Source organism: Macaca mulatta, chromosome 1, assembly GCF_049350105.2.
Source record: "Macaca mulatta isolate MMU2019108-1 chromosome 1, T2T-MMU8v2.0, whole genome shotgun sequence".
Lineage (NCBI taxonomy): Eukaryota > Metazoa > Chordata > Mammalia > Primates > Cercopithecidae > Macaca > Macaca mulatta.
This window is the reverse complement of record NC_133406.1, coordinates 111993566-112010419: the sequence shown is the minus strand read 5'-3', so window position 1 is coordinate 112010419 and position 16854 is coordinate 111993566. Positions and strand designations below refer to the sequence as shown.

The 16854-nt window shown below is 58.9% G+C and overlaps 1 protein-coding gene across 19 annotated transcripts in view; it reads left to right on the top strand.

Moving 5' to 3' along the window:
- The first annotated feature begins 4800 nt into the window (after positions 1 to 4800).
- The window catches only part of ZBTB7B (zinc finger and BTB domain containing 7B), a 19341-nt gene continuing 7287 nt past the window's right edge, over positions 4801 to 16854 (top strand). Inside the window, exons 1-4 of one of the 19 annotated variants that reach the window (XM_028828462.2) lie at positions 4807 to 4920; positions 7481 to 7552; positions 8191 to 8291; positions 15590 to 15729. In XM_028828462.2, the coding sequence (XP_028684295.1) occupies positions 7545 to 7552; positions 8191 to 8291; positions 15590 to 15729 (249 nt within the window). In that variant the 5' untranslated portion in view covers positions 4807 to 4920; positions 7481 to 7544. Of the gene's footprint in view, positions 4921 to 6641; positions 7553 to 7748; positions 7775 to 7914; positions 8035 to 8149; positions 8292 to 13677; positions 14327 to 15589; positions 15730 to 16245; positions 16346 to 16854 lie in introns of those variants that run through there. The other 18 variants (XM_015111063.3, XM_002801810.4, XM_077943546.1 and 15 more) reach the window with 18 other exon arrangements.

The following is a 16854-nucleotide window of genomic DNA, read 5'->3' as shown; positions in this document are numbered from 1 at the left end:
CTAAGCTGAGGCTAGTCCCCAGCTCCTGAAGGAAGTGGAACCGCATGAGCTACAAGAGCTCCCAGCTCACATACAAAGCTACAAGAGAAAGGCACCTGTGTGGCCACATGGGTCCCCCAGGCTTATCATGGCACAGCCCTATCAGGACATAAGCAGCTAGATTGAGCAGAATTGGCTCTTGACTTCCTCTTGGTAGCCACAGCTGGCATTTTCCAGGAGTTGCTCCGGTGGTGGAGGCGCATCAGCCACGTGCGTCATCCTGCTCATGGGGCGCTTATGCTTACTGATGCGCCCACCCACAGCCCCCACACCTCAGAGCCAGCCATGGGACTGCTCAGTATTTCCCTGGGATCCCCACCCAGCATTCTCTGTCCCCTCTTAGGGCTCAGTTTTCATCCCCCAGCCCTTTGTCACTTGGGGCACTGGCCTGGAGATTACGGTAGATAGGGCCCTCTTCCTCCCTGTCTGGGACCAGCTCTTCCTCAGCCTTCTTGTTAGTTAACTCTTGTTTTTTTTTGTTTTTTTTTTCTAGGTTCTTTTTGTAAAGGTGATATATGCCCACAGTAAAGAACTTTAGGCCAGGCTGGGTACGATGGCTCACACCTGTAATCCCAGCACTTTGGGAAGCAGAGGCGGGCGGATCACCTGAGGTCAGGAGTTCTAGACCAGCCTGGCCAACATGGTGAAACCGCATCTCTACTAAAAATAATCAGCTGGGCAAGGTGGTGAGTGCCTGTAATCCCAGCTACTTGGGAGGCTGAGGCAGGAGAATCACTTGAACCCGGGAGGCAGAGGTTGCAGTGAGCCAAGATCATGCCACTGCCCTCCAGCCTAGGGGACAAGAGTGAAACTCCATCTAAAAAAAAAAAAGACAGGGCTGGGTGCGGTGGCTCCCAGCACTTGAGGAGGCTGAGGCGGGTGGATCACTTGAGGTCAGGAGTTTGAGACCAGCCTGGCCAGCATGGTGAAACCCCATCTCTACTAAAAATACCAAAAAAAAAAAAAAAAAAAAAAAATTAGCCAGACGTGAGGGCGCATGCCTGTAGTCCCAGCTACCCGGGAGGCTGAGGCAGGAGAATGACTTGAATCCGGGAGGTGGAGGTTGCAGTGAGCCAAGATTGCACCAGTGCACTCCAGCCTGGGTGACAGAGCAAGACTTCGTCTTAAAAAAAAAAAAAAAAAAAGAACTCTAATAGTTAAAAGTCTCCTGGTCTATCCCCCAGTCCCTTAGTGCTGCCCCTGGAGGCAACCATGGTTACCAGTTTCTTGGAGAACATTCCAGTCTATGCATAGACTGCATCTTCATTCATTCTACAAATATTGAGTTTTTCAGTGTATACTTATATCAGTGTGGGTCTTTGGATACAGCAGTGAACAAAACAGATCCATGTACTTGTGAAGCTTACATTTTAGGGGGCGGACAGGACAAACTAGAAACATTTTTTAAAGTATGTATATGTTATTAGATGATAGGCACTATAGGAAAAAAAAAGTGGAAATCGAGCTGGTGTTGGGAATGGGTCATAGAGAGCCTAAGAATTTGAGCTTTTATGCTGAGTGAAATGAGGAACTATTGCAGGATGTTGAGCATGAAATGAGTTTTTTTACTTAAAAGGCGCAAGCTGGCTGCTGTGTTGAGAACAGACTTCAGGGGAGCAAAGGTAGAATACGAGTGACCTATTAGGAGGTAATGGCACAATATAGGCCAGACACGTGGTGGTCTCAGACCAGGTTTATAGCAAAAGCAGTAGTAAGGGGTGGCTGGATTCTGGATATATTACTCTTCCTAGTTAGTTAACATACTCTCCACATTGTTCTGCACTTTGCTTCTTTTCCTTTGATAAACCTTGGACAGGATTCAGGATCCCATATCAACACATGGAGAACTTGTCCATTCTTTTTTACAGCAGCCTAGTCTCTACAGTACTCCAACTTGAGCTTATTTCTTATCCCTGGCAGGTCAGTGCATCTTTTTTTTTTTTTTTTTTTTTTTTGAGACAGATTCTTACTCTGGCACCCAGGCTGGAGTTCAATGGTGCAACCTCAGCTCACTGCAACCTCCGTCTCCGGGTTCAAGTGATTTTCCCATGTCAGCCTCCTGAGTATCTGGGATTACAGGAGTGCACCACCATGTCCTGCTAATTTCAATTTTTTTTTTTTTTTTTTTGAGATGGAGTCTCGCTCTGTCACCCAGGCTGGAGTGCAGGGGCACGATCTCAGCTCACTGCAAGCTCCGCCTCCCAGGTTCACGCCATTCTCCTGCCTCAGCCTCCTGAGTAGCTGGGACTACAGGTGCCCGCCCCCACGCCTGGCTAATTTTTTGTATTTTTAGTAGAGATGGGGTTTCACCGTGTTAGCTAGGATGGTCTTGATCTCCTGACCTCCTGATCTACCCACCTCGGCCTCCCAGAGTGCTGGGATTACAGGCATGAGCCACCATGCCCAGCCAATTTCAATATTTTTAGTAGAGACAGGGTTTCACCATGTTGGCCAGGCTGGTCTCGAACTCCTGACTTCAAGTGATCCTCCCACCTTGGCCTCCCAGTGTGCTGGGATTACAAGCATGAGCCACCGTGCCCAGCCTCAGTGCATCTCTTTAGGCATCCACAAAATGCAGCTTAGTGCTCTTGGCTGGTCCGTTGAGAGGCTCTTACCTGGTCCCAGTGATGGGAGTAGTCAGAATTTACCTTCCCATGAATCTGGGGCTCCTTCTTCCCCCTCAGAGCCTGTACCCTATTTGGCCAGCTCCAGCCCTTCCTTCCCCGACTCAGGCCCTGGCCTACTGCCTTCTTTTCCTTTCTTAGGCCTCACTCCCCCCAAGCGGGGCAGTGCCTGGAGGTGGATCCTGGAGTCTGAGGTCTGAGCTCAAGGGCCTTTGCCAGGGGAGGGGAAGTCTGGCAGAGACCACTGGGGAAGTGGTGGGTAGAGGAAGGCGGAGTCCAGGGCTGTGGCCTGTGGTGAGATGGCTGATAGAGAGCAGCAGGGGGAGTGAGACTGCCAGTGGCCCAAGGAGAATGTGAGTGGGAAAGAGGGCTTTGACAGTGTAAAGACTGGAGAATAACAGAAACCTCAGATACCATTCAGAGAGCCCTTTTCACAATACAGAGTGCTTTGGGCGCCACGGAAGTCCACTTCAGCAATTATCCCATGTTAACATGAAGGAAATAGGCCCTAGAGGTGAAATGATTCACCCAAGGACATACACAGCACACTGCAGTAAAGGAGTCATTTAGCAAACCCAGATTTTCAGATCACCAACTCACTGCTTCTCCTAATGAGCCTGCCTTCCTCTTCTGAGCTGCTGTTGCATGGAGATGGTGGCCAAAGTGGCCTGGAGGCAGGGCCATGCAAGCAAAAGCATGGAGGGTACCACCACCCCACTCTGCACCCACTCCATGCCACTTCCCACCTCAGCCCTAAGCTCCCTGTTCTCAGCCCATTTGGAGGTTTCAGCCTCAGCCCTTTCACCTAATCCACACAGGCCAAGAGATCTTTCCTGGCCCATGGCTGCCCACTCTGTGGCTGTTCCCCCACAAGTATCTCTCCCCAACTAGGGCAACTCAGGTTTTGAGTGTCCAAACTACTCCCTCAGGAACTCAAGTGGAGTGAGGTGGGAGGGAGGTGAAGGAGACAGGGTACAAGATATTAGGTTGGTGCAAAAGTAATTGCGGTCTTTGCCATTAAAACCTCGCATACCCCTTGGTGCCCTGGTGCCCTCTAATGGTCACAGGGGGTGGGGGAATGGGTGGAGTAGGAATGGAGACAAGAGGGACCAGATGGATGTGACCCCCAAGTACAAGAGCAAGAGGAGAAGCCTGATATCCAGGATTCCCAGCGGATTACATCGGATACAGGACCCTCGTTGGCATGCGAGAAACAGGTGGAGAAGAGGGATCACGGCCCAAGGGTCTGAGAAGCGGCAGGCAATAAACTGGATATCACAGCAATAATCTGGCGGTGGGGAGGCGTGGGTGGGTGGGGGTGTCCCACGTTTTCCCAACACCACCAACAGGCCGGCAGAAAGGGGGATGTGGCAATCATTTCACTGACAGAGCCAGAGCGCAGGCCTACCCCCAAGGGCATAGGCTTTTTTTGTTTTGTTTTGTTTTCTGAGACGGAGTTTCGCTCTTGTTGCCCAGACTGGAGTGCAATGGTGCGATCTTGGCTCATGGCGACCTCCGCCCCCCCAGGTTCAAGCAATTCTCCTGCTTCAGCCTCCCGAGTAGCTCGGATTACAGGCGTGTGCCACCACGACTGGCTAATTTTTGTATTTTTACTGGAGACGGGGTTTCACCATGTTGGTCAAGCTGGTCTCCAACTCCTGACCTCAGGTGTTCCACCCGTCTCTGCCTCCCGAAGTGCTGAGATTACAGGCGAGAGCCACCGCGCCCGGCATGGGCATAGGCTCGCTCTTACATCCTATTTACATCTCTCTTGCATGTGAGTTATTTTCCCCCACCCACTTTCTCAGTTACTCTCAGACTCTAGGGTGTTCGCCAGCCTTGGAGCGTACCCGTTCCTCTAGCCATTCTCCAGCCTCAGTTCCTTTCCATCATTCGCCCTCAGCCTTTCGCCTACCCCAGCTTCAAAGAAGCGACCATACCTCCTAGCTGGCTGGGTTCGAGGAGCCGGGGACCTGCGCCTCCTGGTGGCTGATCGGAGAGAGGCTGAGTGCAGAGGGGTTCTCTCGCCTTCTCTGGGACGTGGAGTTTTGGAAAATGTTCCCCTGAGCTTCCTGAAGCTAAATTTACCTCCCCCGGCTTTGGGGGGCGCAGAGATCCCGGCGGCGATTAGCGCTGCGCGGCAGCCGGCTCCAACCCAGAGGCCCGGAATAGGCGCGGAGTTATAAATAGTGCCACCCGCAGGTGTTGGGGGGAGTCGGCAGGAGGGGGGTACCCCTGGCGGCCACGGCCCCTTCAGGTGGGTTGGGCGGTCGCGGTGGGAGCGCTGGGGGGCGGGGGGCGTGGGGGTCTGCGGTCTGAGCGCCCCCAGCGGTTTCCTGGGCGGCGGGTTTTTCGAGGGAAGCGGAGGCAGTCGAGGATGGGGGGGAGCAGCGGGGAAGAGGTGGGCGCCGGGCGCAGGCTGACACTCCGCTTGCAGCTCAGTTCCCCACATTCCGAAACAGACCCCCAGACCCACTCACGCAGGACCCCGCCCAGGCAAAGCCTCGCCTATCTCGCCACCTGAAGGCCTCTTTCCCTCAGGTTCCGCAAGCATCTAACTTCTATGCTTCTACCCTTTGGCGCACGTGGCCCAGTCAGTCCGGGCACCTGGCCCTCACTCCGAGTCGCTGTCCCCAGCCCCAGGTATTCAGTCCTCCCACTCCGGGCTTTCATCCCTCTCTTAGGGTAAACACTTCCTTCTCTGAGTATTTCTCCAACTCGTGCTACTCTCCCCAAATATTAAGGTCTAGCTGGTCACCTAAAAATTTAAGTCTTAACGTGAGGATCTGGGACGCTCCCCTATCCCCAGGCGGCCCCTGCAGGCCCCTCACTTGCCCTCCAGCTCCCAGTTCCAGTCTGGGCCTGGTGGCGGGGCGGGGGCGGCCGGCCCCTGGGGCCTAGCAGGGGCTTCAAGGGAGGGGGCGGGGTCTCCAGTCAGCGTTTCTCTACCGCCGCTGTTTCGGTCGTTTGGCGTGGTTAGGGGTTGGGGTAAGAGGGAATTTCAAGTAGGGGTTCCCCACTCCGATTTCTGAGTAAGGAGGGGAGCTATTTGCACCAGGAGAAAAAAAGAGACATGGGAGGGTGGGCGTCACTGAGGAACTAACTGAGGATTCCAGGACTATTGGGAATGAGGTGGGGAGTGGCAATCTAGCCGCAGAAAGATCAGTCATGTTCAGCCAGACGTAGAACGCGACCCTCAGGGGGGAAGTTGAGCGAGGCAAGCCTGAGGCACTGGGCACCTTCCGAGTTTCTGTACCCAAAGGCTGGTGCCAGGGAGCCCGCCCTGATATTGCCTCTGGAAGCCCTGGCCCTGCCCTTCCCGGGCCACGTTCCCACCCCCTGTCCCCCGCCCCCTTTCTTTGGCTATCCCCTTTCCTCCCCAAAGCAGCCCCCTCTCCATTTCACTTGTGGCACTGCCGCCTAGCTCCTAGCACAGCCCTTCGCCAGGCCTGCACTACCCGGACGGCTGGAGTAGGACCGGGAAAACCCCGGCCTGGACCCCACCGGCTCCCGGCCCCTCCGGACCAGAATCTGTCCGGCGGGGCTGAGAAGAAAACCCGGAGCAGTGACCGGCCTCGGGACCCAAGGGGGTCAGGGACGCTAGGAAAACCTGGAGCGGATTACTCGAGCCAGAGCGCCCCATGCCTGCAGCTACCTCCTCCTTCCTATAGCCCCCCTAATTCTCCAGTGAGATAATGTCTGGGGTGGGGGGCTGTTTGGTTTGGCCTGAGCCCTCAGGGGCGCCTCACACTTTCCGCCCCTGGCTGGGGCGCAGGGCAGCGGCCCCGAGGCTGAGTCACGGCCCGGCGCGGAGAGGGAGAGAGGGAGAAAGAGGGAGGGAGGGACCTGGACTCCGCCCCTCATGCGCGGGGATCCCGGGTCAGCCCGGGTGAGGGCCAGGGCCCCCCTGGCGCCGCCCATTGTGGTCCAACAGGTTGAGCTGGTGTCCCGAGGAGCCACCTGCTGGAAAGGGAGGGAGGCCCCCTGCGGAGGGGGGTTGGGAGGGGAAAGCGAGTCCGACCCGGTTCGGCCTGGCTTGTCGCGGGGGAGCCAAACCTGGCCCTAGGTAGCCTGCTGTGATTCCGTTTGACACTAGTGGGAGGGGCCCTTTGGGGTACGCAGCTCCGCAGGCTCAGTCGGAAACATCCTTCACCCGCTACCTTTCTCAGTTGGGGGGCTCCCAAGTATTTATACCGGTCCTCCCCAAAACCTACACATACCACACATCCCAAAACATCCAGGCACCCCTCGCCACCTGGGTTTCTGAGCGAATCCATGTCAAGATGTCCCTCCTCGGTGGAGACTCAGTTTCTCCACTTAGGGAACCCGCGGGATGGAGTTGGGGAGCAAAAGCGTGAGCGCGCCCCCTCCCCCTTCGCAGACTGGGCCCCTCCCCTCCGACAATGCCAAGGCCGCAGCGGGCACTGGCGACAGCACAGAGGCTGCTTGCCCGGGGCGCCCTTCCCTCCCCGCGGGGCACCGTCACGCGTGGGGAGGGACGCAGGGCGCCCGCAGGCTCAACTCCCCGGCTCCCTCCGAGAGGGGGTGGGGCGTAGGGGCCGGAGCTGAAGGCCTGGTGGCTCCCCCTCCCCCTCCCTTGTAGGTCCCTGACCTGATTATAGCCCCTCACGGGACCCCCTCCCTCAAGACCCTAAGTCCCCAATTCACTCCCACCCAGCCTATCCCTAACCTCTCATACCCTTCCCTCCTGAGGTCCTGACCCTGCAGAAGCCCCTCTTGGAGGAGAGGGAGCCCCTGTAGGGGGTGCTTGGTTCCCTGGCCGCTGCGGACACTGCCCCCTCCCCCCTCCTCTCCAGGTTCCAGGCCAGCCCCTCGGCTCCGCCCTCTCCCTGGACGAAAGCAAGGCGAGACCCACTGGAGATGAGCGGGTATTCAGGCCAATGGGCGGACAGGGCGGTGGCGTGCAGGGGGCGGGCAGAGCAGCGGCAAAGGGCTGGATGGGGGCCTGGGGCGGAGTTTGAGTTAAGGTGGACTGGGAGAGATAGGGGCAGGAGAAACGGGGGGAGAGAGGGACCGCGGCAGGTGAAGGGAGACAGAGAGAAGGAAAGAAGGAGGGAAAGGAGGAGGGTGGAAAAGGCTAGGAGAGCTAAGTAAGAGTTTGGAGGAAGGGGGCAAAAAAGGAGGGAGGGACCCATCTGCGCTCTGCAGGGACTGGCTGGACGAAGGGGTTGAAGTTTATGTCCTTATTGGGCGGAGGGAGGGGGACCTGGGGGGGCGGGTGAAAAACCAGGAAGTGACAGAGGGTGTTGCTAAGTGTTGGGGGGGGAGTTTGGGGGGTGGCAGGGGCGGGGGGAGGGAGGGGAGGGATGGGGGGAAAGCAAGCAGGAGGACAGGTGAGACAGCAGGACAGGTGAGGCGGGCCCTGAGGGGGGGGCGGGTGGGAGCCAGGTGAATGTACGGCTCTTGGCGGCCAAGGGGGGGCGGGCGGCAGGAGGAGGCAGAGGGCGGCGGAGGAGGAGCCCCCCAGCAGCGAGCGGCGAGCAACTGACCGCGGCCTTCTGACCAGGACCGGAGCAGGGCCCCAAGCCCCCGGGCCTGGTGGGGGACGCGCTTCTTCCCACACCCTGAGCCTCAGCAGCTCCAGCCAGCGGACCCGACGGCTGAGAGGTGAGTGTACCCCACTTTTGTGTCCTGGCTCGGGGTTCACTAGACTCGAGACTACTGCAGTGTCCTTCGTCCGTCCTGTAAGTGGGACCCCCACATACACACGCATGCAGATCAGATTCCCACCACTCCCCTTCCCTGTGCTTTCCCAACACCCCGGATCTCTGGAATTGGTTTTAATTGGGAGGAAAGACAGAGAAGGAACTGCGGATGCCCCCCAACCCTGGGCGGAGGGTCCCCAGAAACTTTCTCTGCACTTCTCCTGGGATCAGACAGACAGGCGGCTTCGGGATGGAGAGGGGGTGAGGCGACGCTGAGCGTTTCCCCAGTCTCCTTCGTGACTTTAGGGGGAGACCCCAGACCGGACCGAGTTGAGGGAATGGAAACGCTGACGGACTCTAACTAGGACAACGCGCACCCCCCCACCCCGCGCCCCCTGGCGCGGTGGGTTGGCCCCAGGCCAGTTGCATGGGGGTTGGGGGGGCGCAGGAGGAGCCGCTGCTTGGGGGAAAGTTACCGGCTGGACTACGGTTTCTTGCGCTTCCAGAGCCGCGCTCTCTCCAGCGGTAGTGGGGCTCAGCAACAACCTCCGAACCGACATAGAACGACCTCCCTCTCCCCTGCCCCTCAATCCCACTCCCTTCCTTCAGGCTCCAGTACCGCCGCTACCTTTTCCACGCCAGCTCATGCCCCCAGAACCCGAGAGCCAGGGCGGGTGACTAGGAAGAATTCTCCTACCTACCGCCCGTCCCCCCACCAGCGCCGGCGCACCTGCCCCAGCCCAGAGTGGGGGTCGCTACAGTGTTGTTGTAGAACCTACAGAGTGAGCCTGGCAGAAGGCTGCCATTCAAAGGGGTGGGGGGCGCTGCTTTCAATTTCCAGCTTTCTCTCCCTCCTCCCACCCCATCCCAAGTAAGAGAGCGACGTGTCCCGGCCAGAGCGAGGTGGGGGCGGGAGTGGGGGGGCGGCGTGGGCAGCGGGTTGTGCCCGGACACGTGCCTGCCCAGGCGCCCCGGCCCTGCTGGTGTTTAGAGAGAGGGCGGGTCCCCTGCCCCCCGCCCCGCACAACCCCCACGTATCAAAGGGCGGCTGAGACGTGGTGAGACCTCGGGGCGCCCTGGGGGGCGGGGGGGCGGGGAGCCTGGGTCCGGAGCAGGGGAGGGGCAGAGGCGCCGGTGCTAGCTGACCCACAGGAAACGAGCGCTGCTGACCTAGTTTGGGACACCGGAAGTGGGTGCTGGGGAGAGGGGGAGACCGGCTGGCTGTCCTGGCTTCCGGGCCAGGTGGAGGGTGTTCTTGAATTGACCCCCGCCCGAATGCCTTGGAGACCCCTAGCTGCAGCCGAGAACGGGAATGAGTCAGCGCAGCTATTCCTCCTTCCCCCAACTTATTCCTGGAGGAGGGAGACCGCTTATCAGGGGCGGGGGAACCAGATTGGGCTGTGAGGGGTTAAACCAGGATGGGAACTGTCTGTTCCCTAAGGGAGTATGTGTGAGTGCGGGGATGAGGCCTGGAGGATTATGGGGTTGCCTCCTGCTGCCCTACACACACCAACTGGTTTGGTCACCCCTGTACCCGCCTGGCACTGCTGGGAGAGCTGGCATGGAGTGGGCATCAGGTTGGGGAGGAGAGAGTGGGCATAAGGAGTGTTGCGCTGCACTAGAGAGGGACATACTTGTGACTATGTCTGGGTGGTAGTTAGTGTTTCTCCTTAGCGGTAACTGGGGAGAAGGGCAGGGGGCTCCCCCTGGAGCAGCTGATGAAACAAGGAGAAATCTCTGTCAGTGCCTCTGTCCCTGGCCCCGGGGACCCCAGCTCCCCCAGCGTGCCTCTGTTACATGGTTGCTGTGGGCACAGCACAACTAGCTGGCACCCCCAGACACTGTCCCCTCCCTTGGGTACCATACACCCCCGGCCTTGGCATAGGGGTCAAAAAGGGGTTAATACCACCAGAATGGGGCTCTGGGGAAGAAAGAAGGCAGTGCCCACTAGGCTCAGGTGTCAAGGAGACAGGCTTGCTCTAATGGGACACTCATCACTACTCAGCCCTGGCTGATGTAGACCCCAGTATCTGGAAGACAGGTGCTGTCCCCTTCTTCCCCATGGTGCCCCCTGGCACCCAGGGCCCCCAGCTCCTCCTTGGCCTAGTGCCTGCCCAGGGAGGGCGCGGCGGGCAGCGGGGGCTGGGCTAACAATGCACCATCAGGCCCTTTGTGTGCCTGCACTTGGCACCCTGGGGAAGGGTGGGGGAGGGGGCCCAGCAGGCATGGGGGGCGGAGCGCTCTGGGGTGGGGACAGTGAAGGCTGGGGGAGAGAAGCAGAGAATGAAAGCAGGTGGGGAGGAAAGGGAAGTAGGTCAGATAGGATGCCAGCCCCCCATTCCAAGCCAAGGCTGAGAAAACCAGCCCCTGATCCTATGGCTGCCTGCATGGCATCAGACTGAGGGACAGCCTAGGACTGGGCATTTCAGGTCAGAAGTCACTGCCCAGGGGAGTGCTCAGATGGAGGAGGTTTGGCCTGGTACTGCCCCCCTTCTTAATGGCTAAGAGACCCAATTCTTCTGGCCCAAGACCAAGGTCCCAAGATGAGTAGTGAATGGGCTCCAGGCAGGGCACTGCCCTCTGACAGAAGCCTCTGGGCCTGCTGCGGGGCTTCCTGCCTCTGTCCCGCTTGGCTCCCTGACCTTCCTGAGAGTTAAGACTGTCCTGACACCAGGCCTTAGGGCCTATGCCTGTTTTGGCCTAGGGCAGGAGAGAACAGTGGGGGAGGAAGGTGGGGACAGGCAGATGGATAGGACCCTGGCATGGGGTGTGCCCGCCCTGGCCTCTTCCCCCTCCTTGTGCTGAGTAAACTCGTGAGTAAACTTGACGTTTTGCCCGGACAGTTTGAAGTTGCCTCGCTGCCCCCTCCCCCCCACCTCTTGCCAACACAGAAGCGGCCAGGCGCCAAGGCGGGCCTGGGGGACTGGGAGGTAGGGGATAGAGCTGCTGTCATCCACCATCAAGTGTTTGGTGGGGTGGGGACAAGAAAGACCCCCACACCCAGCCAGGCCCAGGTCTTGGCAAGAATCTTGGCTGGGGCCTGCAAGCATCTGTCCCAGAGCCTTGGGGAGCCCAGGAGAAGTGACTTCAAAGCAGGTCCTCTGCCCACTTCTGACCTCCACCCCTACTAGGGAAAGGCACCCAGCTACCACCTGGCCCCCTGAATTGCCATCTTTAATATTCACTGGCACAGGGACAAAGCTACCTTTAACAAATTCCCCAGGGAGACCAGAGAGGGCTGCCCTCTTCATCCTGTCCCACAGCTTAGGATGGACATCTTAGCCCTCTCTTCCCTGAGGCCTCCAGATGCCATGGTTCTGCTCTGGAGGATAGCATTCTCATTTGCCAGCACTTGCCCTGACTACATCTGGCCTAACCCCACATATACCTCTACCATATTTACCATCAGGCCTAGCCCTGATCTCCCCAAGCCCCTTCCTTTGCCTGCTATCCTCCCCAGAACCAGGTCAGCCTTCAGAGCTTCCCAGTCAGCAAATACCTATGCCAGATTCAAGGTTTGAAGGTGCCCCAGGCAAAAGAGGGCTGATGGAGGCAAAAGAAACAGTGATCCCCATAAATATATCAATTTGCTATCTTTTGACATCACTGATTCCTCTTCCTCCCAGGCCAACAGAATGACATGGGGAAATGCCATCCCAGTCCCTGACAGGCCTCAGAGTGGGGCTCCCCCAGGCCTTTACTTTCAACCTCATGTCTCTGGCTTCAATTTCCTTCCTGTTTCCACCGTCCCCCCAACTCCTCCCCACCCATATGCCCCTTTCAACAGACATCCTCTCCTCCTTCCTTCCTCCTTTCCTCCCCCTTTGCCTGGGAGCAGGGGTCCTCTTTCCTCCACCATGGACATCCTAGCCTTTTACCTCTTCTTAAACCTAGCCCCCTTGGAGATTCATGAGCAAGTCATCTGCCCTTCCCACCCATCAGCAAGGCTCTGGGGAAGAGGAGAACCCAGGGCTTCTCAAGGGGTACTACAACTCCCAAGGTACATACAAAGCAATTGTGGTGCACACTGGGAATTGTAGTCCTTGAGCTCTCAATTTGGCTGAGTCTGGAAGTGTTTCTTGATGAGGGTGAAAACCAGAACTGGGATGGGTTGGAATGTGGGTACCCTCTGCATCCCCCCACTTTATTCTTGCTATCACATTGCCATGGGATGCCATGTACCTATGACTGACATCCATCTCCCTTGCTGAGACATGCTACCCGTCCTCACCTTAGGGCCCCACCCAAAAGATGCCCACACCCTGCCCTGCTGTCCCTGGCAGGGGTGAAACAGAGGGGCCCCATGAACTCCCTCCCTGCCCCCTGCCCTCTAGGCTGGTTCCCTCCCTTTATGGGGATCAAAGGGCAGAGAGCAGCCCCACCCCACTCCCTCGCAGGCTGCAGGCACTAGGGCTCTCAGGAATTGCAGGGACTTTGGTGCCCAAGCAAATGCTTGGGCAGGGGGAATGCCGGGAGGTTGGCACCTGGTGGTAGGGAGAGACACTGGCCCCCACCCTGGGGTGTGGAGCCTTCATTAACTGCTCACAGGGCTGTCCATTGCCTCCTAGGCTCTCCCTGTGTAGGCCCTGACCAGTGTGCTACATCTTGAGGGGGTGGCTTGAGAACAGGGTCTTAGGCCTTATCTGTAGGGCCTAGGGGCCTGGGCCCGTCAGACTGGCACCAAGGCACAGGGTGACCCTCCCCCACCTCAGGCCCACAGTTGGCATGGGGCGCTGGGAGCAGGGGGGTAGGAGGGAGAGGAGGGCAGGACTGCCAGCATCCTGGTGGGTAGGTGCCAACCGGGCCGGGAGCTGGTGAGGGGCAGCAGGCCAGCGGCATTGAGCCAGCAGCTGTTGGGGGAAAGGGGAGGGGATACTTTAGGGGGCATTTCTATGGTACCCCCAAGCCTAGCAGGACTTGGGATGGCCTAGTGTCTGGGGGACACTAGGGCACTCCTCATTCCAGGAATAAGGGACCCCAGGAGTTGTTTAAGTGAAACTTGGTGGCCCATCCATGTCTGGGCTCAGAGCCCTCCTGAGTTGCCCCTCAGGCCCAGGCGGGTCCCACCCAACCGGCCAGGGTGGCAGCAGCTTGCGCAAGGGGTGGGGCTAGGCGCTTCCCAGCAGATGCCCCCTCCCGGCTCCTTCCTCTTTCGGTGCCCACAGCTCCCCCAATCTGTCTATCCCCCTCAGGCCAGCTCTGTACCCCCTGATCCCCCTGGCTATTGGGGGCTGGCATGAGTGCTGCCCCCTGGCCTGGTTGGCAGGGGTTGGCGCCCGGGCAAGGAACTGTGGTATGTGAGTGGGTTTGGGGTGAGGCTATGGGGAGGGCGGGGTGCCGCCTTGCCCAGCCCCTGAGGGCCCCAGCCCAGTACAAGGTAGGGAGAATTCGGCCAGCTCCCAGGGGGACTGAGGAGCCTGCTGGGGTCTAGAGGGCCTCCTTGTGGTCCCCATCCCACATATTCTGAGGGGCTGGGACCCAGGCACCTGTCACCCCTGGCACTGACCGTCCAGGGTTCCCCTCCTCCCTCTTCTGGCCACTGCCACCTCTGTCCCCTCCCCTCCCTTCTTCCTTCTCCTGGTCCCACCTCCAGTAGCCTCTCCCATTGCTCCTCCTCATCTCTGTCCTCCTGGACTGTCCCAGCTCCTACCTTTCCTACCCCTCACCTTTTTCCTCTTTTAGGACTGAGTAAGGACAGGAGCGGGTGGGTTCTGCTGGGGCTTCAGGCATCACAGGCAGAGACTCTGGGCCCTCTCCCACGCCGCCAGCCCTCCGGTAACCCCTCCCTCCAAGCTGGGGGGAGGGGGGACAGCACCCAGAGGGTTAAGGCTGTAGGGGGGAGGGGCTGGGCCAGGTCGTGGGCGGCCCCTTTGAAGGAGGGAGCTGGAGCGGGGAACAGCCACCCTACCTCCCCCCAAGCCTGGCCCTCCCCCACCTGTCCCAACCTGCTGCCCCCAGGGGCCAGGAGGAGTTGCCGCCAGGCCCCTCAGCATTCAGGTGAGTAGGCCCTGCTCTGGCTCGGGAGATCAGGCCCCAGGGGGGCTTGGAGGCCTAGAATTAGCCTAGGGTCAGAGGACTGAAAAACAGGCCAGGAAGAGGGTGCCCAGACTTCACAAGAGAGTTTAGGGAACTGAGGGCTTGAGAAGCGGGAATGTGGGGAGGCTTCAGTGTCTAAGAGGACCCGAGCGGATCAGGAGAGGCAGAAGAGCGGCCTATAGGGACTGAGTGATTGCTGGGCCAGGCCAGAAGGCTGGTCAGGCTGGCAGAGAGCCGGGCTCCGGAGATCGGGCTGGGGTGTCCTCTGGGGCTGGGGGGCTCAGGTTTCTGCCGGCGGCTTGGCGGGTGTGGGGTTACCAGCCAGCTCGGTTACCCAGCTGGAGACACTAGGCTGGGGGGAGGGGGTGGGCACAGGGCAGACCCTGGCACCTTGTGCGGTCTCCTCAGGCCCTAAGGGGAGCTGGCACTGTCCAGGCAGACCCTGCTGAGAATCCTGATGGCCAGAGTCTGTCCAAGTGGACAATTGCCTGGTCCAGGGTGGGCACCCTCCGGGGAAAGTCCAGCAGCTCCAGGGCTGGAAACTCTGACGGGCACAGAGGCACAGGTTGTCCCTCCACCCCCACCCCACATCCGCTCTCGCTGCAAACCCCCCTCCACCACTTATTCTCCCCAACTGGCTCCCAAATTGTGGTCCCCTGCTTCATCCAAAAGTGGGGCGTGGATGCCCTAAACTCAACCATCTTTTGGCAAGACCAGGTGTTGGAGGGCAGGCCTGGCCCCTGATTTAATTCCTCTGCCTCTCTCCACCCCTCACATGCCTGGGGAGAAGGGAAGGGATGCTCGAAGCAGGGGGCCAGTGGAGACAGTGGAGAGGTTTGAGCAAGAGAGAACCAAGGGGAAGAGAAAGGAGAGGCGGGGACAGTTCCTGGGAGGAGGCCTAGGGACACTGATGTGGTGGAGAGGGTGCGGAGTTCAAGGAGGGCTGAAGGAAGGAATGCAAAGGGTGGACTTGCGGAGGGAAGACAAGGGTCGAAGGAGGCAATGAGAACAAGGAGGCCAAGAGAAGGGCAAGAGTGAAGACTGGCTGATGGCAGGGAATACCCAAAGGTGGTGGTGCGAAGGCTGGGAGAGTTGCCCCCATTCCTTCCTCCGCCATCTTTTATCTCCCTCATATTTCCCTTGATGGAGACTAAGGGGCTATGGGCAAGGGCTTGTGTCATGGAAAGAAAATGTAGGGAAGCATTAAGGTCTACCTCATTTCAGGAGCCCCAGAACCAGGACTGGGGGATTTGGAGCTGGGCAGAGACTTAACCCCCACAGCACCGGGAAGCAGCCAACTCCCCTCGCCTCCTTCCCCCTTCGTGGCTTGCGGTCTCTCTTCCCCGCCTCGGCCCCCAGGAAGTGTGAGTGCTGGGGGTGGTGAGGTTAGGAGGGGAAGCGTCATATGGGGGATGGGGAAGGCATGCACAAGCTTGGAGGGGCTGGGGTGGGGAGAGAAGAGCTCCATAAATGTCAGAGCATCCCTGGGCAAAGAACCTCTTCTTTGAAGCCCTTCTAGTCCTCATGTGAGAAGAGGTTCAGCCCCTTTACCTTCCCTCCCCAACTGGGCAATCCAGATGGCTTCGGCCCCTGGGCCCCAGAGGCCCTGAGAAGTGGTGGAGGAAGCTGGAGAATAAGAATTCCTGGGTCCCTTAGGACTTTGGACTGGCTGTCCAATTTCCCCACCCCCCTGGTCCAGACGCAGGCCAAAGCCCTGGCTTCGTGCAAACTTAGTTCCAAAAAAACAGGAAGAGAACCTGAGGCTGGAGTTGGGGTGGGGGTTGGAGGGAGAAAGGAGACAGAAGTAAGGGGGAGGGGTGGCCAGCCCAGGCACCAGGAGCGTTGGGAAGAGCCTCAGGTCTCTCCATCATCCCTGGCAGGAAGATGTTACAGCCTGGTCCTCATCCTCCCTCACCCCAAGCTGCTGCTCCTGGAGAAGCCTGGCCAGGCCCCTCTCAGGCTCCCTGGCAGAGCCTAGAGGTAGGGGCCTTGGAACCTGGGGAGGGGGGGCTCTGTGTGCCTGTGTCTCAGGCCCATATCTATTTTCTCCGCCGCTAATCCTGGTTCTGCCTGCTGCCCCCCACACTAAGCCTCACTCCCCTAATCCCCAGGGTGGGGAAAGGGGGGCCAGCTTTACTCAGCTGCCCTATTCAGGGCCTCCTATCCCTGCCCTTCGGCTGGCTCAAGCCAGCAGTGTTGGCCCTAGTGGCCCCTAGCCCTGCACTGGACCCTGCCTGAGGTCAGCATCTGGAAAGAGTTCCTGTCTCCCTTTTCTTTCCAAGACCGGGCCAGTGGCCTCCACCTTTTGGTTTCTTGGTGCTGGACATACCCTGCCAGGTGCCCTTGAGCACTGAAGGGTAGGTGATAGGCACTTCCACCTTTACCCCCTCCCAACTTTCTCACCCTGAAGTCTTCCCCCAACCAAAGATAGGGCAGGCTTGACTCAGGGCCCAGTTTCAAGAGAGCTGCCCACCGGCTTGGCCGGTCTA